The 22,755-nt window shown below is 45.7% G+C and overlaps 2 protein-coding genes across 2 annotated transcripts in view; one reads left to right on the forward strand and one right to left on the reverse strand.

Moving 5' to 3' along the window:
• The window catches only part of LOC311006642 (leukotriene A-4 hydrolase-like), a 139,945-nt gene that overhangs the window by 29,135 nt on the left and 88,055 nt on the right, over nt 1-22,755 (forward strand). The gene's annotated exons all lie outside the window — the stretch shown is intronic.
• LOC311006479 (protein-methionine sulfoxide oxidase mical3b-like) overlaps nt 1-22,755 on the reverse strand; it is a gene marked incomplete at both ends in the record, with an annotated part of 40,293 nt that overhangs the window by 14,378 nt on the left and 3,160 nt on the right. The window contains 17 exons of the mRNA XM_083999326.1: nt 18-87; nt 6,152-6,285; nt 6,888-7,125; nt 9,506-9,592; nt 10,907-11,095; nt 11,184-11,237; nt 12,400-12,500; nt 12,593-12,789; nt 16,982-17,129; nt 17,211-17,304; nt 17,515-17,641; nt 18,339-18,454; nt 19,331-19,588; nt 20,717-20,817; nt 20,913-21,068; nt 21,208-21,306; nt 21,463-21,579. Coding sequence (XP_083855452.1) covers nt 18-87; nt 6,152-6,285; nt 6,888-7,125; nt 9,506-9,592; nt 10,907-11,095; nt 11,184-11,237; nt 12,400-12,500; nt 12,593-12,789; nt 16,982-17,129; nt 17,211-17,304; nt 17,515-17,641; nt 18,339-18,454; nt 19,331-19,588; nt 20,717-20,817; nt 20,913-21,068; nt 21,208-21,306; nt 21,463-21,579 — 2,286 coding nt within the window. The remainder of the gene's footprint in view (nt 1-17; nt 88-6,151; nt 6,286-6,887; nt 7,126-9,505; nt 9,593-10,906; nt 11,096-11,183; nt 11,238-12,399; nt 12,501-12,592; nt 12,790-16,981; nt 17,130-17,210; nt 17,305-17,514; nt 17,642-18,338; nt 18,455-19,330; nt 19,589-20,716; nt 20,818-20,912; nt 21,069-21,207; nt 21,307-21,462; nt 21,580-22,755) is intronic.

Genomic DNA, 22,755 nt, shown 5'->3' on the forward strand with positions numbered 1-22,755 from the left:
AGGTGGGAGGAGCTTACCTGAGGAGCGCCGGCGTTCCGCTGACAACACAGAGTCAGAGGAGAAGGACGGAGCTGAGGCCAAGGACACCTGCAGAGGAAACATGGAACATGGAGCATCTGTCACTTTTTAATGTCCTTGTTTTGTTTCCATTGAAAAACTAGAAAAGATCATTTTAACTTGGTGTTCCCCAGTTCATCAATAACACACACACACACACACACACACACACACACACACACACACACACACACACACACACACACACACACACTGAATGAACGGAGACCGGTGTTGCACAAAACCTAGATAAGGGATGAAGCCGGGGTTTGTTGGTTATCCTGGCTGAATTTAGCCTCAAGTCGGTTGTTCAAAAGGTAAGGCATCTTGATTTCTATAGCACATTTCATACCAAGGCAACTCAATGTGCTTTACATAAAGACAAAAAATTAAAAAAAGAAGCATAAGACAGAATAAAAACTAACAAAACACTAAAAACAGAGTTAAAAGCAAGAGCAAATAAAAGTAAAAGAAAAGAAAATAGATAAAGTTTTAAGTTCTCAGCTATAAGCATGTGAAAAGAGAAATGTTTTTAACCTGGATTTAAAAATGCTGACAGTTGGGGCTGATCTCAGTTCTGCTGGTAGTTTGTTCCAGTTGTTGCAGCATCACAGCTAAATGCTGCTTCACCATGTCTGGTCTGAACTCTGAGCTCCACTATCTGACCTGAGTCAGTAGATCTCAGAAATCAACGTGTTTCATACAGTTATTCTACATATTGGTCTGATTTATAACCAAACTAAATACATTTACAGATCTGTGTCCATCTATGATATTTTCTATGATCACTAGTAGCTACATCACTGGCTTCTCATAAAAAGCAATGGAGCAAAAATGGCATATAGATTTATTTTTAATAAAATATATTGGCCTAAATATTGGTTGAGGTAAGAAAAAGAGAATAAAATTGAGTGACTGTGAGCAACCACCTTCCAAGTAATTTATACACATCATGTGAACGTTGTTATCAGCAATTTATTGAAGCAGCAGACTGCTTAATGTTTTTATATTTACCAGTAATTCATTTTCACCTGTTGTAACTTTTGGCCACTTTTGCTGTATGAACTTGTATTACTTGTTATGTAGCCTATTCACAAAAGTGTTTTGGTCGGGGTTGGTTGGCACACTCATGTTGGGGTTGGTTGGCACACACAAACCAACCCCAACATGCAGTATACATATATTAAATGTGATTTCATACAATTCAGTGCACTGAGTGCAAGAAATGGGCACATGACTTATGCAGTGAAATGGACCACAAAGCCGACATATGCCAATACTGTAATTCCAGGGATTCTATATAGGCCTTAATGTAAATAATCTGCATCCACCCCACACAGAAAATCTAAGTGAGATGGAAATAAATAAAAATACAAAGAGGTGATATGCTATATTTAAGAATAAATTATATGTTCATTGAATATTTTCTCTTAAAAAAAAATAAAGGTCAAATCATTTACTGTTTGATGTTCTGTGTACGTGTTATCTTGTTTGTCGCCTTAAATGCCCTGTTTTAGTGTTATACATGCAAATATATGCATGCATATACATGCTATCTTCTTAAATTTGAATATATTAGAATTACATTTCCAATTTATTATTATATTGGTTGCTTCATCCATTCATTTTTACATTGTGCCAACCAACCCCATGAAGTGTGCCAACCAACCCCTTGTTGGGGCTGGTTGGCACAAGTGCGCAGTATGATTTTATTCATAAATAAATAGATTTTAGAATATAACTGTGGACATTGAAATGTGTTTAGTTAAAGCTGACACCTTAACCTTTCATTTAATGCTGGTTTGAATATTCTCACATAAATGATGCCAGAGTGCTATGGCAAAGAGTGAAAAGTGTGCCAACCAACCCCGGTCTCCCCTACTTCAGATTATTTTTTTATAACCTTCTTTTTAATTTTTTGATTTACATTGACAGCAAGACAAGCTCATCAGAAAAATAACACAAATTTACAGCCTTCCGCTGTCACGAACACAACATATAACACAAAATAATACTACATAATAAAAACCAAAAACACAAATACATGTAAAAGACAGGAAAAAGAAAAGAAAAAAAAAAAAAAAAAAAAAAAAGTGTGTGTGTGTGGGGGTGTTGTCTTAATTTACACCAACACTTATTATTGATGGCCACTCGCATCCAAAAAACATACTCAGAGGGGTCCACTCTTTAACAAATTCATCTAAGGTTCCTTGCACCACATGAGATAGTCTTTCATAAGGAACAATTGATAACAGTTTCTCATACCACATTGCTAACGTAGGCGGATGCTCGTCAAGCCAAGCATGCAAAATTGACAGACGTGCGGCATACAACATAATATTCAACAATTTACCCGTTTGACCAGACAAAGACAAAAGATCGATACCAAGAATACACTGTTTAGGATCCATTACCATTTTTATGCCAAGGAACTTCTCTATCTCTGTTTGGACAGTAGACCAGAATATTTTAATCAATGGACATGACCACATTAAATGAAAATAAGTGCCTGGTTGTTTTTGACACTTCTTGCATGCTACCGAACATGAGTCATCATATTTACTACGTATTTCAGGAGTCACATGCAGTTTGTTAATTATCTTATATTGTACTTCATGTGATTTGTCTGATCTAGTAATTTTCTTGGCATTATTTAACACCTTACGCCAGGTCTGGTCATCTAGGTGAGCACCAAGGTCTTTTTCCCAACTATTTTTGATATTAATTATAGTCCCATCATTCGTAAGCAACTGATCGTATATATAAGTAATCACTTTCTTATTAATTGTTGCTGCTTTCATGATGAGACTATCAAGAATATTCAGCTTACTACCACTTTTGTAATATGAAATTGAGTTTAAATAACTCCTTATTTGTAAGTAACGATAAAATTGAGTTCGAGAAAGCTTAAACTCTTCTTGCAGTTGCTGAAAAGACCTTAGTGCACCACCTATATACATATCACCAATTTTTTTAATACCAGCGGTCTTCCAATCTCTGAATCCCACATCTACACAAGAATTTTCAAAGTCAGGATTATTCGCAATGGGTGCTAAGAATGAATATTGATTTAAACCAAAGTATTTACGTATGCTAGTCAAAGACTTGCATATATTTGTAGCTATGAAATTATCCTTCATCTTAATTTGCAGTTTCCTAGAACATACAAAGGGGAGGTCTGCTATTGATACGTTATCTAGTCCTATACTTTCCAGATCTATAAAGGAAACCTGACTATCTTTTACCCAATCTGTGACATATCTCAATTGTGAAGCCCAATGATAATAAATAAAATTGGGTAAAGCTAAGCCACCATTTTTTATGGGAGATTGAAGCTTTTGCAGCTTTAACCTAGGACGTTTATTTCTCCAAACAAATCTACGAATTGCACCATGTATTGATTTAAACAATTTTAACGGAATATAAGTAGGTAGCATCTGAATTGGGTACAATAATCGTGGCAAGACATTCATTTTAATAATTGCAATTCGGCCTAATAACGACACTGGTAAATTCACCCATCTTTGAAGGTCTGATTTGATTTTAGTAACTACAGGTAAAAAATTAAATTTAGTTAAATCAGAGAGATTCGGCGGAAAGAAAATCCCAAGATATTTAAATCCGTTGTAGGTCACCTTAAAAGGCAGATATTCTGAATCACTGCAGGTCTTCCCAAGAGGTAAGGCCAGGGACTTCTCATAATTTATTTTATATCCAGAAAAAGTACTAAATTGATCTATAATCTTAATTAAAGCTGGTATAGATTTAGATGGCTCCTTCATAAATAAAAGTACATCATCAGCATATAATGACATTTTATGTGTTCTGATATTAGTTTGAATGCCCATCACCTGATCACTTACTCTTACAGTCTCAGCTAAAGGCTCTATAATCAGAGCAAAGAGTAAGGGAGACAGTGGACAGCCTTGTTTTGTGCCTCTCTCTAAGGAAAACATCTGGGAGGACAAACCATTAACAGATACAGCAGCTTGTGGAGATGCATAGAGTAATTTGACCCAATCAATAAAAATGCTACCAAAAGAAAATTCATTGAGTGTTCTAAATAAATAATTCCATTCTACTCGATCATAAGCTTTTTCAGCATCTAATGTAACTATAACCGCATTGTTCATATTAAGTCTTGAATACTGCATAATGCCCAATAATCGTCTGATATTTGTATACGAGTGACGATTTCTAACAAAACCAGTTTGGTCTGTGTCCACTAATTTGGGCAGTACTAAGTTGAGTCTTGTTGCCAAAATATTGGCCAATATTTTAGAGTCTATATTTTGAATTGATAAAGGTCTATATGAAGAAGGGTTATCCGGATCTTTCTGTTCTTTCGGTATTACCTTGATAGTGGCAAAATGCATTGTCTTAGGTAGTTTTCTAACCTGAAAGGAATACTGAAACATATTTGTTAATACAGGTACAAAAATAGATTTAAAGGTCTTATATACTTCCGAAGGGAAGCCATCTGGGCCACAAGCTTTTCCATTTTTTAAATTAATAATAGCTTTTTCAACCTCTTCAGATGTAATTTCAGCATCAAGCCTCTTCCTATCACCATCGCTAACTTTAGGTAACTTAAGTTTTTGAAAGAAAGTATTCATCCCCTCCTCTTCTCCTGAATTTTCTGATTTATATAATGAGCAGAAAAAGTCTTTGAAAACATTTGAAACCTCAGAGGATGTATATACTAATTTACCATTTTTATCTTTCAATTTTGTAATTATATTACTAGGTTTTTTGTTATTAATTAGATTAGCTAAATAATGTCCTGATTTATTTCCATATTCATACCTCTTGTGCTTCTGTAAGAATAAGGTTCTTTCTGACTTTTGAGATTGCAATGTGTTAAATGCAGATCGATAAATTAAAACTTTGTCCCAGCTTTCCTTAGAAAGAGTCAGCTTGTGCTCCAATTCTGCATCCTGTAGCTTTAATTCTAATCTCCTCTGTTCTTCCACAAACTTCTTCTTTCTGGCAGAACAGTACGATATCATCAGGCCCCTCAAATAGGCTTTTGTTGTCTCCCATAGGTTTGATGGATCTGTTTCCCCATTATCATTCACTTCTAAAAATTCCAAAAGTTCCCTTTTTATCATAGAGCAACATTCAGGGTCAGACAATATTGACCTATTACACTGCCAGGGATGTCGATATTTATGTGATTTACTTCTGGAGATCTCTATTATAATTGGGGCATGATCCGATATATGAATACTCCCAATACTGCTACTTAATACAAGCTCTGTAGATACTTTAGATACCAAAAAGAAATCTATTCTAGTATATGTTTTATGTGGATTAGAGAAAAAAGTATAATCTTTATCATAAGGGTGCATTAACCTCCATATATCTACAACATCTACCTCATCCAGCATTTGCTGTAGAGCTCGTTGTCTAGGATTCTTTTTCGTTGTGTTCAAACTTGGGTTCCTATCTAATGTCTAACTTCAGATTATAAGGAATTTGTGCAAATGAATCAACTTCCACTGCTCATCATTAAGGCAAAGTCCACAACTGTTCATTTGTGAAAGGACCTCAGCCTGGCTCTGTGTTCGTGCAACCAATTAAAGGGATAGTATCATTTTTTAAAAGTGGGGTTGTATGATCTACAAATAGCCCCTAAGGACTTTAATTGCAGTAGAAGACTCTCTGCACTCCTCCCGTTAGCAACGCCAGCCCATAGCCCGAACAATGGAACTGTGTATTTTTTTTCAGGTAAAACCTCTTTTAGGCCGTGAAAATAGGCCGTTTCTTTGGGTCTGTTCACAACACTGTATGTTGTAAATCTCTGGGCAGGGCTATTATGGGCTGGCGTTGCTAACGGGAGGAGTGCAGAGAGTCTTCTACTGCAATTAAAGTACTTAGGTGCTATTTGGAGATCATACAACCCCACTTTAAAAAAAATGATACTATCCCTTTAAGCTAAGATGCACCAATCAGACTAGGCCAAGCCGCGCTTGCTCAGTTATCCTGGATTTCTTTATTCTACTTTTGTGCAATAACCAGGACCAGGACCCTCTGACATCACCAACACTTTGGACCAATCACAGTTCAGCTCCTCACAGGTTCAGGTTCTTACCGTGGAGGCTCGGTGTGAAGTTGCTCGGTCCGTCGCCAACGCTGCCGCTGCTGCTGCTGCTGCTATCCTCTTCCTCACGCCGCCACCGCCGTCACCGCGACGACCGTCCCAGTGCTGAAGGCAGAAGAACCTCCCTGAGGACAGATGTTCACACAGATGTTTAACTAGATGTTGAACCAGATGTTGAACCAGATGTTGAACCAGATGGAGCTCAGATCTCCGGTCTGGTCTCTGTCTGAACCTCGTGTGGTTTTTATACCGTGTTTGAATCCTGCTCTGCCTCACACTCAGACTCTGGTCATGTGACCTCTGCTGCTGCTGCTGCTGCGCTCTGATTGGCTGCTGAGATTCTATCATCCAAACTAACAGGAGCAGCTCATCGTCGTTTGTCCCGAAGCTCCAACACACAAGACACACTCTGTGTATAAAAATACACACACTCACACTCACACACACACACACACACACGCGCCACCGCCAGAGATAAACGACCACATAGGAGCTTCACACAGGCTGCAGGCACCGACACACACACACACACACACACACACACACACACACAGGGTCACATGACTTGACTCATCATGTGGTTGTAACGGTTGAATCAGTGACGAGTGTGAAATCTACTGATGCATCCACCTTCACCTGGCTGCTCGCTATGACATCATCACTGTGTGTGTGTGTGTGTGTGTGTGTGTGTGTGTGTGTGTGTGTGTGTGTGTGTGTGTGTACTGACCGCTGCCCTGGTCGTAGGTGTAGGCCGGCGGTCTGAGCGTGGCGCCGCAGCAGTCACACAGGAAGCAGCTGCGGTGGAAGAAGAGGCCTTCAGCGCTGACTCGCTCCATCACGTAGAGGCGCTTCTGACAGAGGACGCACACGTCGCTGCTGCTGCTGCTGCCCACGGCAACCAGCTGGCTGCTGCTGCCCACGGCAACCAGCTGGGGACAAGGGACGGGCTGGGGAGAAGGGACGAGCTGGGGACAGACAGGACAAGAGACCAGCTGAAACAAACCGATACTGACACATTTGTCTGAAAATAAATGGACAGAAAGCTGAAGTGAATCCTGATCGACAGATTTCATACAACACATTGATGGTCTGTTTAAAGAATTGTCTAAATATGTCGGTTTGTTCTTCAAGTTGAAGCATCTTATCCCACTTTCTATGCGTCTCACCTACAAAACCTTATTTGAACCTCATTTAAATTACTGTGATGTCATATTTCCTACCTACAGAGATTCTCCAGAAGGAAAACCATGAGCTCGTTATCATGGTCCAACTGAAACCCTCCAACCCGACCGCTCTGCCATCGCTTTAATCTTTTGAGGCTGACTGATCACAACTTCCTCCAGAACACTGAGATTATGTATCAAGTTGTGTTCTTATCTAAGAATAAAGAAATGTCTCAGTGAACAGTTTAATGACCAATAAGAGTTCATATTCAACTGTATGTTGACAATAATAACATCTGGAGGTCTCTGAAACATCTGGAGGTCTCTGAAACATCTGGAGGTCTCTGAAACATTTGAAACATCTGAAACATCTGGAGGCCTCTGAAACCTCTGAAACATCTGGAGGTCTCTGAAACATCTGGAGGTCTCTGAAACCTCTGAAACATCTGGAGGTCTCTGAAACATCTGGAGGCCTCTGAAACCTCTGAAACATCTGGAGGCCTCTGAAACCTCTGAAACATCTGGAGGTCTCTGAAACCTCTGAAACATCTGGAGGTTTCTGAAACCTCTGAAACATCTGGAGGTCTCTGAAACATCTGGAGGTTTCTGAAACCTCTGAAACATCTGGAGGTCTCTGAAACCTCTGAAACATCTGGAGGTCTCTGAAACCTCTGAAACATCTGGAGGCCTCTGAAACATATGGAGGCCTCTGAAACATCTGAAACCTCTGAAACATCTGGAGGTCTCTGAAACATCTGGAGGCCTCTGAAACCTCTAAAACATCTGGAGGTCTCTGAAACCTCTGAAACATCTGGAGGTCTCTGAAACATCTGTAGGTTTCTGAAACCTCTGAAACATCTGGAGGTCTCTGAAACATCTGGAGGTTTCTGAAACCTCTGAAACATCTGGAGGTCTCTGAAACCTCTGAAACATCTGGAGGTTTCTGAAACCTCTGAAACATCTGGAGGTCTCTGAAACATCTGGAGGTCTCTGAAACCTCTGAAACATCTGGAGGCCTCTGAAACATCTGGAGGTCTCTGAAACTTCTGAAACATCTGAAACCTCTGAAACATCTGGAGGTCTCTGAAACTTCTGAAACATCTGGAGGTCTCTGAAACATCTAGACGTCTCTGAAACATTTAGAGGTCTCTGAAACATCTGAAACATCTGGAGGTCTCTGAAACATCTGGAGGTCCCTGAAACATCTGAAGGTCTCTGAAACATCTGGAGGTCTCTGAAACATCTGAAACATTTAGAGGTCTCTGAAACACCTGGAGGTCTCTGAAACATCTGGAGATCTCTGAAACATCTGGAGGATTCTTAGACTGGAGGAAGTTCAGAAATAGATTTTATCTGAAGTTTAAGAGTCGGACTAAATTCCACTAACTCTCCCACTGCTGCATCCAAACTGATCTGAGCTGCACGCGACCTCATTTAAATACAAACTAATGGAGCAAACCAACACTGACAACACCTCTACTGTATAAACTATATCAATATTAACCTCATTAACACCTCAACTATATAAACTATATAAATATTAACCTCATTAACTAACCGGCTCATTCAGCTAACACAGCTAACACAGCTCAGGGAGCATCTGTCACTTTTTAATGTCCTCGTTTTGTTTCCATTAAAAAACTAGAAAAGATCGTTTTAACTTGTTGTTCCCCAGTTCATCAATAACACACACACACACACACACACACCCTGGTAGCTGCAGAGCTGCAGAGCTGCAGAGCTGCAGGCTCAGCGCGTCTCAACAGAAACTCTCATGTGACTGAGTAGAGACCGTCACATGAACACGGCGCCTGCAGGAACCAACAACACAACACCGGCTGGTAAACTGGCTCCTTGTCTCAACACATCAACACAACATCGTCCTGAGGATCTGTCCTCTATCTGTCCTCTGTCCCTCTATCTGTCCTCTATCTCCTCTTTCTCCTCTGTCTCTTCTGTCTTTCCCCTGACGTTTCTTTTCTCTGAGTTTTTTCTCAGTGGATTGAGGCTCTGAGGTCAGAGGATGTTGTTATGATGCAGTTTAAACCCTTTGAGACAAACTGTTTGTAAAAATGGGTTATACAAATAAAATTTCCTTGTATTGCCATGCACATGCACACACACATGCACATGCACACACACACAATACAACAGCATCACCCAGAATGCACTGCAGCCGTACCTGCTCCTCCTGGGCGTCGAGGCTCTGACACTTGATCTTCTCTTTGAACCGAAAACTCATCTGCTCCTGCTGAAAAGTCCGTTTCTTCTGGAGGACACAGAGAAGGTCAGAGGTCAGAGGGTTAAAGGTCAGAGGACACAGAGGTCAGAGGGTTAAAGGTCAGAGGTCTCCACTGGTCTCTACCGGTCTCTACTGGTGTCTACTGGTGTCTACTGGTCTCTACTGGTCTCACTCTCTTCTGGTCTCTACTTGTCTCTACCGATCTCTACTGGTCTCTTCTGGTCTCTACTGGTCTCTACTTGTCTCTACTGGTCTCTACTGGTCTCTACCGGTCTCTACCGGTCTCTACCGGTCTCTACCGGTCTCTACTGGTCTCTACTGGTCTCTACCGATCTCTACTGGTCTCTTCTGGTCTCTACTGGTCTCTACTGGTCTCTTCTGGTCTCTACTGGTCTCTACTTGTCTCTACTGGTCTCTACTGGTCTTCTACTGGTCTCTTCTGGTCTCTACTAGTCTCTACTGGTCTCTACTGGTCTGTTCTGGTCTCTACTGGTCTCTACTGGTCTCTACTGCCCACCAGTCCTTACCGGTCTCCATGACGGAGCCTGAGCGGCGTCTTCAGCCTCTGGGGGCGGAGCTGGAGCTGGACTAGACTCCTCCTCCTGCTGGTCATTACACATAAACACAGATTAGTGTTGGGGGCGGAGCTTAGAGCAACATTCTTTTTCAGATTTCAGATTTATTTTTTATTTTTTAAATGGGACCAGTAGCTACATATTGATGGACATTGACATGTAAATCTGTGGGATTGTAGCCAAGTGGCTCATCTCCATCCCCAGTCCCATTGGCAGGTTGATGTTAGACATAAAAACAATGAGGATAAAAAGTCCAAGAGGCAGAACTAGGACAACACAACACCTTGACATCTTACACACAACATATATGAAGGACAAACATAAACCAGCAGTTAACTGACCATAGAGGGTTAACAGAGTGGGTAAGAGACCAACAGATTACTGAGGAGTTATAAAGAGCTACAGTGCTAGTTAATGAGCTGTTTGCTAAAGTGACGAGTGCATAAGTGCAAGATTGAATTTAATTTGATTGCATGATGCCCCAATAAAGTGCAGGATCGACTTAAACTGCACTATCCCATAGCACACGACTGCACCTGCAGATGTGTGTCCAATATTACACAAAGTTTGTATACATAAATGTATTATGTACACACCATTGTATGAAATTGAGATACATATGTATATGTATACATAATACAGAAAAGGAAGACCCAATCGGTTTGATCCGTTCAACTTGAAGTTCAACAGGAAGTTCAACAGGAAGTTCAACAGGAAGTTCAACAGGAAGTTCAACGCTACTGACCCGAGGTCAGACTGGACTCACCTGTCGCCGCAGAGCAGCGGCAGAAGAAGAAGAAGAAGACGAGCCCTCGTCCAGCTTCGCCTGCAGCTGATTGGCCATCAGCTTCGCCTGCAGCTGATTGGCCATCAGACGAACTCTGGATCCTCCGGCGCCGCCCACTAACACGTCCTCACCCACCTCAGTGTCGACGCCACCTTTCAGGTCACATGACTGAGAACAGACACATTTCAGCTGATCTGACCTCAGTTCAGTTTCACCTCATTAAAGGGACAGTTCACCAGCGTTCTGAACCACCAACCTCCAGCTGCTCTCGGCTACGCCTCCGTTTCCCCGCTGCAGCGTCCGCATGCTCCTAGAGACAGATGTTAACAGCTGGACGTCAACACATACAGATGTTAACAGCTGGACGTCAACACATACAGATGTTAACAGCTGGACATCAATAGATACAGATGTTAACAGCTGGACGTCAACATAGTAGATCTACAGTAGATACAGATGTTTAACAACTGGATATCAACACAGTAGATCTACAGTAGATACAGATGTAAATGTTTAATCCTGGTGCCAGCAATTTAGACCATTGTTGACCATTGTTTTTGTAGAGCCATAGTGTATTCTATATTATAGCTATGGACACAGTCACATACTATGGCTCGTTTGAAAGGCAAAATTTTCTGCTTCCAATGGGGACAAACCATTTATTTATACATGCCTTCGTTCCTGAGCCATCCCAAGATAAACAGAGGCTAGTTTTCATCTAGATCCCTGCTTGTTTTCTATAAATGGGGACATAGTGTCTTGTATGTTGACGTCAGGACTGAAGCTGAACGTGTTCGTTAACTAGTGGCACCAAGCCGTAACAGTAGATTTAAAGATATGCGCTGTTTTATTCAGTATGTTTGGCGCCTAGAGGGCTGCATGCGCGACTGATTCGACCCAATGCAGAAACCATCAAAAGCTGAATTATGATCAAATGTCCAGATTGTGAGTTTTTGATTGTCTATTTTTCAGTTCTGTTCATCATAGAATTCCTAAATTCACGTAATTCACGTAAAATTACGTTTTTGGCATTCAATGAGTTAATAGCTGGATGTAAACACTGTAGATCTACACTAGATACAGATGTTAACAGCTGGACATAAACACTGTAGATGGACAGTAGATACAGATGTTTAACAGCTGGACACAAACACTGTAGATCAACAGTAGATACAGATGTTTACAGCTGGACACAAACACTGTAGATCTACAGTAGATACAGATGTTAACAGCTGGACGTAAACACTGTAGATCAACAGTAGATACAGATGTTTACAGCTGGACACAAACACTGTAGATCTACAGTAGATACAGATGTTTAACAGCTGGACTGATCAGTGTAGATGGACACTAGATACAGATGTTAACAGCTGGACGTAAACACTGTAGATCAACAGTAGATACAGATGTTAACAGCTGGACATAAACACTGTAGATCTACAGTAGATACAGATGTTTACAGCTGTTGGTACCTTTGGTTTCTTCCTCCTGGACGGACTCTGTCCCAGTCGGCTGAGGAGAGAAGCCGGTGTGATGAGAGCTGAGATGAGCTCGGAGCCGTGGACCAACGAGCCTGAGACACAGACAGAGAGAGGAGACGATGTCAGGCCTCAGCAAGACGGATTCGAACCTGTTCCCTGGTGCTGCAGCAGTGTGTGGCCTGACCAGCGGGGGGCGCCGTGTCTCTGAGCAGCTGGTAGAACTGGCTCAGGTACATGACCATGGACAGAGAGTCCGGTTCTCCCTTGGCCCACATCTCCTCGGCCGCCATCACCGGACTGATGCCGAACTCCCGCTCGGCCACGTCGAAGCCTAGACGCGTATTCTCCTCCGTCGCCGCCACGTCCAGAGACTGGAACGGTCTGAGGGGACAGGAGGCGTCAGAACATGGTAAGGCAGTTTTATTAGTATAGCCCATTTTTACCACCAGTTTGTCTCAAAGGGCTTTACATCCCATCATAACAACATCCTCTGTCCTTAGACCCTCACATCCACTGAGGAACGACTCCATGGAAAACCCTTTTAACAGGGAAAACCAGGAGAAAGCTCAGGGTGAGCAACAGAGGAGGGATCATCACCCAGGACGGACAGACGGGACAGAGATGTTGTTACAGACAAGAAAACAGTCTATAACAGAGAATGTGAGAAACATGGAAATGTTAACAACAGCTGAAGGAGGAAGCTTCTGGTAGGCAAGAGAGGCAGGGAGAGCAGACCAGCTTAATGGGAGGACTGGATGGCAGACTGGTTCATAGGAAGAGAGGGCAGACCAGCTTAATGGGAGGACTGGATGGCAGACTGGTTCAGAGGAAGAGAGTGCAGACCAGCTTAATGGGAGGACTGGATGGCAGACTGGTTCGTAGGAAGGGAGGGCAGACCAGCTTAATGGGAGGACTGGATGGCAGACTGGTTCATGGGAAGGGAGGACAGACCAGCTTAATGGGAGGACTGGATGGCAGACTGGATTATAGGAAGGGATGGCAGACCAGCTTAATGGGAGGACTGGATGGCAGACTGGTTCATAGGAAGAGAGAGCAGACCAGTTTAATGGAAGGACTGGATGGCAGACTGGATTATAGGAAGGGATGGCAGACCATCTTAATGGGAGGACTGGATGGCAGACTGGTTCATGGGAAGGGGGGCAGACCAGCTTAAAGGGAGGACTGGATGGCAGACTGGTTCATGGGAAGGGGGGCAGACCAGCTTAAAGGGAGGACTGGATGGCAGACTGGTCCATGGGAAGGGAGGGCAGACCAGCGTAAAGGGAGGACTGGATGGCAGACTGGTTCATGGGAAGGGGGGGCAGACCAGCTTAATGGGAGGACTGGATGGCGGACTGGTTCATGGGAAGAGAGGGCAGACCAGCTTAATGGGAGGACAGGATGGCAGACTGGTCCATGGGAAGGGAGGGCAGACCAGCTTAATGGGATGACTGGATGGCAGACTGGTTCATAGGAAGAGAGGACAGACCAGCTTAATGGGAGGACTGGATGGCAGACTGGTTCATGGGAAGGGAGGGCAGACCAGCTTAAAGGGAGGACTGGATGGCAGACTGGTTCATGGGAAGGGGGGGCAGACCAGCTTAAAGGGAGGACTGGATGGCAGACTGGTCCATGGGAAGGGAGGGCAGACCAGCTTAAAGGGAGGACTGGATGGCAGACTGGTCCATGGGAAGGGGGGGCAGACCAGCTTAATGGGAGGACTGGATGGCAGACTGGTTCATGGGAAGAGAGGGCAGACCAGCTTAATGGGAGGACTGGATGGCAGACTGGTTCATAGGAAGAGAGAGCAGACCAGCTTAATGGAAGGACTGGATGGCAGACTGGATTATAGGAAGGGATGGCAGACCAGCTTAATGGGAGGACTGGATGGCAGACTGGTTCATGGGAAGGGAGGGCAGACCAGCTTAATGGGAGGACTGGATGGCAGACTGGTCCATGGGAAGGGAGGGCAGACCAGCTTAAAGGGAGGACTGGATGGCAGACTGGTTCATGGGAAGGGAGGGCAGACCAGCTTAATGGGAGGACTGGATGGCAGACTGGTTCATGGGAAGGGAGGACAGACCAGCTTAAAGGGAGGACTGGATGGCAGACTGGTTCATGGGAAGGGAGGACAGACCAGCTTAATGGGAGGACTGGATGGCAGACTGGTTCATAGGAAGAGAGGGCAGACCAGCTTAATGGGAGGACTGGATGGCAGACTGGTCCATGGGAAGGGAGGGCAGACCAGCTTAAAGGGAGGACTGGATGGCAGACTGGTTCATGGGAAGGGGGGGCAGACCATCTTAATGGGAGGACTGGATGGCAGACTGGCTCATGGGAAGGGATGGCAGACCAGCTTAATGGGAGGACTGGATGGCAGACTGGTTCATAGGAAGAGAGAGCAGACCAGTTTAATGGAAGGACTGGATGGCAGACTGGATTATAGGAAGGGATGGCAGACCATCTTAATGGGAGGACTGGATGGCAGACTGGTTCATGGGAAGGGAGGGCAGACCAGCTTAAAGGGAGGACTGGATGGCAGACTGGTTCATGGGAAGGGGGGGCAGACCAGCTTAAAGGGAGGACTGGATGGCAGACTGGTCCATGGGAAGGGAGGGCAGACCAGCGTAAAGGGAGGACTGGATGGCAGACTGGTTCATGGGAAGGGGGGGCAGACCAGTTTAATGGGAGGACTGGATGGCGGACTGGTTCATGGGAAGAGAGGGCAGACCAGCTTAATGGGAGGACTGGATGGCAGACTGGTCCATGGGAAGGGAGGGCAGACCAGCTTAATGGGATGACTGGATGGCAGACTGGTTCATAGGAAGAGAGGACAGACCAGCTTAATGGGAGGACTGGATGGCAGACTGGTTCATGGGAAGGGAGGGCAGACCAGCTTAAAGGGAGGACTGGATGGCAGACTGGTTCATGGGAAGGGGGGGCAGACCAGCTTAAAGGGAGGACTGGATGGCAGACTGGTCCATGGGAAGGGAGGGCAGACCAGCTTAAAGGGAGGACTGGATGGCAGACTGGTCCATGGGAAGGGGGGGCAGACCAGCTTAATGGGAGGACTGGATGGCAGACTGGTTCATAGGAAGAGAGAGCAGACCAGCTTAATGGAAGGACTGGATGGCAGACTGGATTATAGGAAGGGATGGCAGACCAGCTTAATGGGAGGACTGGATGGCAGACTGGTTCATGGGAAGGGAGGGCAGACCAGCTTAATGGGAGGACTGGATGGCAGACTGGTCCATGGGAAGGGAGGGCAGACCAGCTTAAAGGGAGGACTGGATGGCAGACTGGTTCATGGGAAGGGAGGGCAGACCAGCTTAATGGGAGGACTGGATGGCAGACTGGTTCATGGGAAGGGAGGACAGACCAGCTTAATGGGAGGACTGGATGGCAGACTGGTTCATAGGAAGAGAGGGCAGACCAGCTTAATGGGAGGACTGGATGGCAGACTGGTTCATAGGAAGAGAGGACAGACCAGCTTAATGGGAGGACTGGATGGCAGACTGGTTCATGGGAAGAGAGGACAGACCAGCTTAATGGGAGGACTGGATGGCAGACTGGTTCATGGGAAGAGAGGACAGACCAGCTTAAAGGGAGGACTGGATGGCAGACTGGTTCATGGGAAGAGAGGGCAGACCAGCTTAATGGGAGGACTGGATGGCAGACTGGTTCATGGGAAGAGAGGGCAGACCAGCTTAATGGGAGGACTGGATGGCATACTGGTTCATAGGAAGAGAGGACAGACCAGCTTAATGGGAGGACTGGATGGCAGACTGGTTCATAGGAAGGGAGGGCAGACCAGCTTAATGGGAGGACTGGATGGCAGACTGGTTCATAGGAAGGGAGGGCAGACCAGCTTAATGGGAGGACTGGATGGCAGACTGGTTCATAGGAAGGGAGGGCAGACCAGCTTAATGGGAGGACTGGATGGCAGACTGGTTCATAGGAAGGGAGGGCAGACCAGCTTAATGGGAGGACTGGATGGCAGACTGGTTCATAGGAAGGGAGGGCAGACCAGCTTAATGGGAGGACTGGATGGCAGACTGGTTCATAGGGAGAGAGGGCAGACCTGCTTAATGGGAGGACTGGATGGCAGACTGGTTCATGGGAAGAGGGGGCAGACCAGCTTAATGGGAGGACTGGGTGGCAGACTGGTTCATATGAAGAGAGGGCAGACCAGCTTAATGGGAGGACTGGATGGCAGACTGGTTCATAGGAAGAGAGGACAGACCAGCTCAATGGGAGGACTGGATGGCAGACTGGTTCATAGGAAGAGAGGACAGACCTGCTTAATGGGAGGACTGGATGGCAGACTGGTTCATGGGAAGAGGGGGCAGACCAGCTTAATGGGAGGACTGGATGGCGGACTGGTTCATAGGAAGGGAGGGCAGACCAGCTTAATGGGAGGACTGGATGGCAGACTGGTTCATGGGAAGGGAGGTCAGACCAGTTTAATGGGAGGACTGGATGGCAGACTGGTTCATGGGAAGGGAGGTCAGACCAGTTTAATGGGAGGACTGGATGGCGGACTCAGACGGGTCAGGACTCGGTGGCGTCTTACATGAGGTCCGGTCTGTGGCGGTGGATCAGGGCGCACAGAGCCAGGCCGCTCTTCCAGGAAGTCGTCAGGTCCTCAACGGCAACGCCACGGTAACCACGAGTCTGTTCCTGACACCAGGTCAGCAGCTGATTGGACTGAGAGAAGGACTCTGTGGGACAGAGGGCCAATCAGATCAAAGCTTTACAGGAGGGTAAAAGCTGAGGGCCAATCAGATCAAAGCTGAACTCACCTTCTCGGACGAATCTGGGTGAAGGCAATCGGATGATGTCATCACTGTCTGCGTTAAGCCCCGCCTCCTCTCCTGTGTCCACCAGGTGTCTCACCTCATAAGAAAAACAACACGTTTTAATGGTGAAGAAATTTACTACAGTCAGTGAACACAACACAACCTGTCGTTACCCGTAGCTGTACAGGTGTGTGTCTGTTGTGTTGTTACCCGTACAGGTGTGTGTCTGTTGTGTTGTGTTGTGTAGTTACCTGTGCAGGTGTGTGTCTGTTGTGTTACCTGTGCAGGTGTGTGTCTGTTGTGTTACCTGTGCAGGTGTGAGACTGGGAGGACTGGTGTTGACGTATCGTGTTGCTGGATCCACAGAGAACAGACTGATGTTCTTCTGCATGTTCTCTGGAGTCGTCTGAGGGAGGAGACGATACAGACTCTCTCTGAAACACACAGAGACACCAGGACTGTTACCATGGTGACCACAGGTAAGACTGTTACCATGGTGACCACAGGTAGGACTGTTACCATGGTGACCACAGGTAGGACAGACAGGTGTGTGTCCTGCTCAGGTGAGTCCAAGGCAAGGCAAGGCAATTGTATTTGCATAGCCCGTTTTTTACAAACAGTTTGTCTCAAAGGGCTTTACATCCCATCATAACAACATCCTTTGTCAGTTTATAACAGAGAATGTGAGAAACATGGAAATGTTAACATCATCACCCTTGTGAACGCCCACACAAGAGGTTAAATAGTGAGTCTCCACACCAGATAGTTGGACCAGTCCCAGCCTGGTCAGTTGCGTACATGAACTGATGAAGCCTCTTGGATGAAGGTGAAACGTCTTCCTAGACAAATAACTAAGTCCAGTTGCTTTCCATTTAACCTCCTTTGAAATACTATGACCTGGGCAAATGAGAATATGCACCGGCTCATGGAAATGTTAACAACAGCTGAAGGAGGAAGTTTCTGGTGGGCAAGGGAGGCAGGGAGAGCAGACCAGCTTAATGGGAGGACTGGATGGCAGACTGGTTCATAGGAAGGGAGGACAGGCTGGTTTAACAGCAGGGGGAAAGGGGGGGGGGGGGCGATGCCCAACTGGACAGGTGAGTCCAACTGGACAGGTGTGTGTCCTCTCACCTCTCAGCCAACACGTCCAGAGGAGCTGCTCCCTGAGACCAGCTCCTTATCATCCAGGCCGAGTCCAGAGCAGCAAGAAAACCACGAGCTACACCCGTTCCCATTGGCCAGAAGGGCTGCAGAGGACAGAGAGACAGACAGGAGAGACAGGAGGACAGCGATAAAGGTTGTTTTACTAAGGCCCAATCCCATTTCCTCCCTTGGCCCTACCACTTACCCCTACCCCTCTGTTTTGCACGTTCACATGTAGGGGTAGGGGGAAGTGGTGGGGCTACAGACCCCTTCAAACAGAGACTTTTCAGAGGCACACTCCAAACGGAGGGGTATGAAAAGTTTCCCAGAATGCATCTTGTGGCAGCCGGCAGCGCTAGCTGTAAAACGAAAAGCTGTTTTATTTCCCGCTCTAGCGCTGTTATTACGTCACTTTATTAAGTTTTGATATTTTTTCATGCGAGAAAGTAACTATTTAGATCCCAAATATACGGCCAGTTTATCCAAACGACGGCTGGTTAGACGTTCTTTTCAGAGAAGTGAAGCTCCAGGAGGAGCAGCTCCTCACAGAGACAGCAGCCGGTCTGCAGAGCTGCTCGGCCGGCCAACCTCCGTCGTCATCCCGGGGGAGAAAACCATCGCTAATTAACTTACCAGCAGGTTTTTAGAGGTTTACCACCGGCTTACGTAAAAGCCAGTGGAGACTACGTGATGACGTATGTGACTGTTGAAGGGCCGTCCCAATTCATAGGGGTTGACCTTCGACCTCTAACCCTTGTAGCTCCGTTTCAAGGGGCAAGGGGAAGGGGTAAAAAAGATAAATGGGATTGGCCCTAACTGTCTATCTCATTGTCTCTGTCCCTCCACCTGTCTCACCTCCACCTGTCTGTCTCACCTCCAGCAGACTGTCTCACCTCCAGCAGACTGTCTGTCTGTCTCACCTCCACCTGTCTCACCTCCACCTGTCTCACCTCCACCTGTCTCACCTCCACCTGTCTCACCTCCAGCAGACTGTCCCCCACCAGCGTGACGAGCAGCTGGTGTCCTCGGCGCTGTTGGACCATGGCGGCGTGCTCCGAGGCGTACATGCAGGTGAAGTCGAACATGGCGACGTCCGCTTGGCCGTAGTGGTTGATGGCGAAGTCCAGAGACGGAAGCTGCCGGTTGGTGGAGAAGTTGGCGGCTTCGCGGGCGTACGCCTGCAATGCATTCTGGTCCACGTTGCCCCGGGACAGCAGCCGCTCGGTGTCCGGGAAGTCCTGAAGGACGAAGACGAGACGGCGTTGGACAGGTGTGTGTCATGTCTGTCAAGTTTCTGTTTGCTTTTGCACATTTCATGTTTATGTCTTGTCTTTCCTGTTTTATTTTGAAATCACTAACCCTCTGTGTCAGTTCTAGAGTTACTTCCTGCACGCCCCCCCCCCCGTCACACCTGCTCCCTGATTGTTCTCCCCACCTGTTTCCCATCTTCCCTCATTACCTCTTGTACTTTACCATGTGTGTCTGCCTTCATGTGCTATGGTAATTAAGGTAAATACCAAAAGACGACTTGAAAAGTGCACATGAACACCCTCTCATGTGGTATTTTCCACTGGGCAACTCGTAGAATTTTTTGATGCCCGAGCTGCCGAGATGAGAATAACCTTTGACCTTTTCAACATGGCGGCGAGCATCGCAAGATTGGTTAATGGTAAGCAAGGCAAGCCTTTAGAAAACAGTTAGCAGCTATTCACTTTATGTATGCGTGCATGTACAGTAAAAAAGGCTTTTAAAAAGCCAAATAACCAGAGCTAAATCTCCATGAATATTAATATTTACCGTTTGAGTTTTGAAAATTCATCTTCTTGCTGTAAGAGATGAACTAGGCAATCCAAGATTGTTTTACCCCAGAGATATATACATGTAGATGTCTAACCCGTATATCTATGATTTTACCCAAGTAACAAGTCTGAATCTGTGTGTCCACCATCTTTATTTTCTCTGTACAACAACAAAAGCACATGAACACAACGCACTGGTAAATACCATGTCACAAGTGGAAAATACCATCTAGACCATAGCACATGAAGGCAGCATCACAGTCTAGTTGCCAGTTCGTTGTACCTCACAGTCCTCGTCCCAGCTCATATCATAGTCCAAGCCACAGCCTGTTTTGTGTATGGCCTTGCTTGCCCCTCTGACCTGCCTTTTGCCTCTCGATTTGCCTATCTGACTGCCTGCCTGTCTGACTGCCTGCCTGTGTACCGCACCCTGCCTGGTAATAAACCTGCCTGGTAATAAACCTGTCTGGTAATAAACCTGCCGTTTTGTCTGAACCTACTGTGTCGTGCATTTGTGTCCACCAGATGTGTCTCTACGTGTCCAGATGTGTCCAGATGTGTCCCTACCTGCAGTATCACTCCTTTCTCCAACAGACTCTGCTTCTTGGCCGTCATGACGAAGTAGTGCGTGTCGTCTTTGTAGTAGACGATGTTTTCCAAGTTGATACCTGAAAGAAGCAGGTGAGTCTGGTCAGAACGGCGGTGTCTCTGTGGTTACCTTGGCGACGGGTCGTCATGGTGGCGGTCGGACTCGGAGACGAACCGGTTTCCTGTCGCAGCTCCTGGAAGAACCTCTGGTTGAAGATGAAGGCCACGCCGCTGATCTCCTCCACCTTGGCCTCGGCCGTCGTGTTGCGGTTCTTGAAGTTGGCCGTGATGGCGATGGCCAGTTTCCCCCGGAACTCCTTACGCCGGAAACCTGCTCAGAACCGGCCAATCAGGAGACGGCACACAGGGAAGATCCATTTAAAGTGAACAGGTGAGGCGGTGAGGATTCATACTGGACAAGACAACATGATCAAACACAACTGTACAGGTGTGTGTCCAGGTGTGTGTACCTGGCAGTGTGTTCCTGCGTCCGTCTGCTCCAATGATCACGTCAAACTCCAGCTGGTTGACAGGATGAGACTTGGGACTCACCTCCATCCTCCATCCCTCTGGACAGGTGGACAGGGGGACAGGTGAACAACAACTACAACTAAGACTCAATAAAAACTTCAACTAAGACTAAGTGTGTGTGTGTGTGTGTGTGTGTGTGTGTGTGTGTGTGTGTGTGTGTGTGTGTGTGTGTGTGTGTGTGTGTGTGTCCTCACGGTGTTGTCTCTGCTGGTCCGGCGGCTCCAGCAGCTTCTTGAACTCCACGTTGACGTGAACCTCGACCCCGAGCAGCAAGGCCACCTTCAGCAGGACCAGCTGCAGCTGCCGGATACCTGCACACACACACACACACACACACACACACACACACACACACACACACACACACACACACACACACACACACACACACACACACACACAGAAAAATTTGCTTATTTCAAGTGAAAATCTGCTTGAAAGAAGTAAAAAGTGTCTAAAAACAAGCTACTTTTTAATGTGATGAGTCTGTAATGGTAAATTTGAATATTCCTTTGTTTTAATCACTTGTGACGTCCCCACCCCTACTGCTTTCCCTCCAAGGTATCAGATCTTCTTTTGTTTACTACCCATTTGTGTATTTTAATGTCTAGACCTTGTAATTGTTCTTCTGTTCGGCCATTTTCTTCTGCCTTTTTACAGTCTTCCTCTAGTCCTTCATACTTTGTGCTATTTCAACAATTCATACATCAAATCGTGCAGCTTTTTTTGGACATTATCGGAATTACTTTTCTCTTTTCAAATATTCATACTTTTTGCCATATTCAACTATTTCTGATTTTCTTTCCCCCCATAGAGAATGCATTGGAACAGTCTTCAAACTCTTCAAATCTTCTTACTTCTTTCAGCCACTAAAGCTTCACCATACTTTCTGCGGGAGCGTGCCTATGTTCCCACAGCCCTATGTTCCCACGGCCCTATGTTCCCACAGTTCTAAGGTTTTCCTCAAAATTAGGCCCTATGTTCCCACTGGACTCTCTCTACCTATCTGGACTCTATCTATCTGGCCTGTCTAGCCTCTACCGGGTCTTTTTACTAAACTTAACCAACTCTTTTCTTCATTGCCTAAACCCAACCAATGGTGGGACCAAAGGGCTGTGGGAACATAGGGCCTAATTTTCAGTGACAACAAAAGTTAGAAATGTGGGAACATAGGGCTGTGGGAACATAGGAATGACCCCCTTTCGGCTAGAGACTTCATTCGAATTCTAAGCTGTAGACAAACTTTTTAAGTGTTCCTCTATGACTCAGCTTATTGATATATTCAACAGTTTCTGATATTTGCCAGTTTTAAAATCATTACGTTTTTTTGACAAAATCCAGCTTTATAATGGGTGTGTGTTGCGTCTAACGAGCAGAGCTAGAGTGGTGACATCGTCAGCCAGAGTGGAGAGAGGCAAAAAAAGAGTTTTTCTGGCTAAGCTGTCAGCACGGCCACAAATTAAACTCTAGACACATTATTTTCTCCA

Source organism: Trachurus trachurus (genome assembly GCF_905171665.1).
Source record: "Trachurus trachurus genome assembly, chromosome: 23".
Classification (NCBI taxonomy): Eukaryota; Metazoa; Chordata; class Actinopteri; order Carangiformes; family Carangidae; genus Trachurus; species Trachurus trachurus.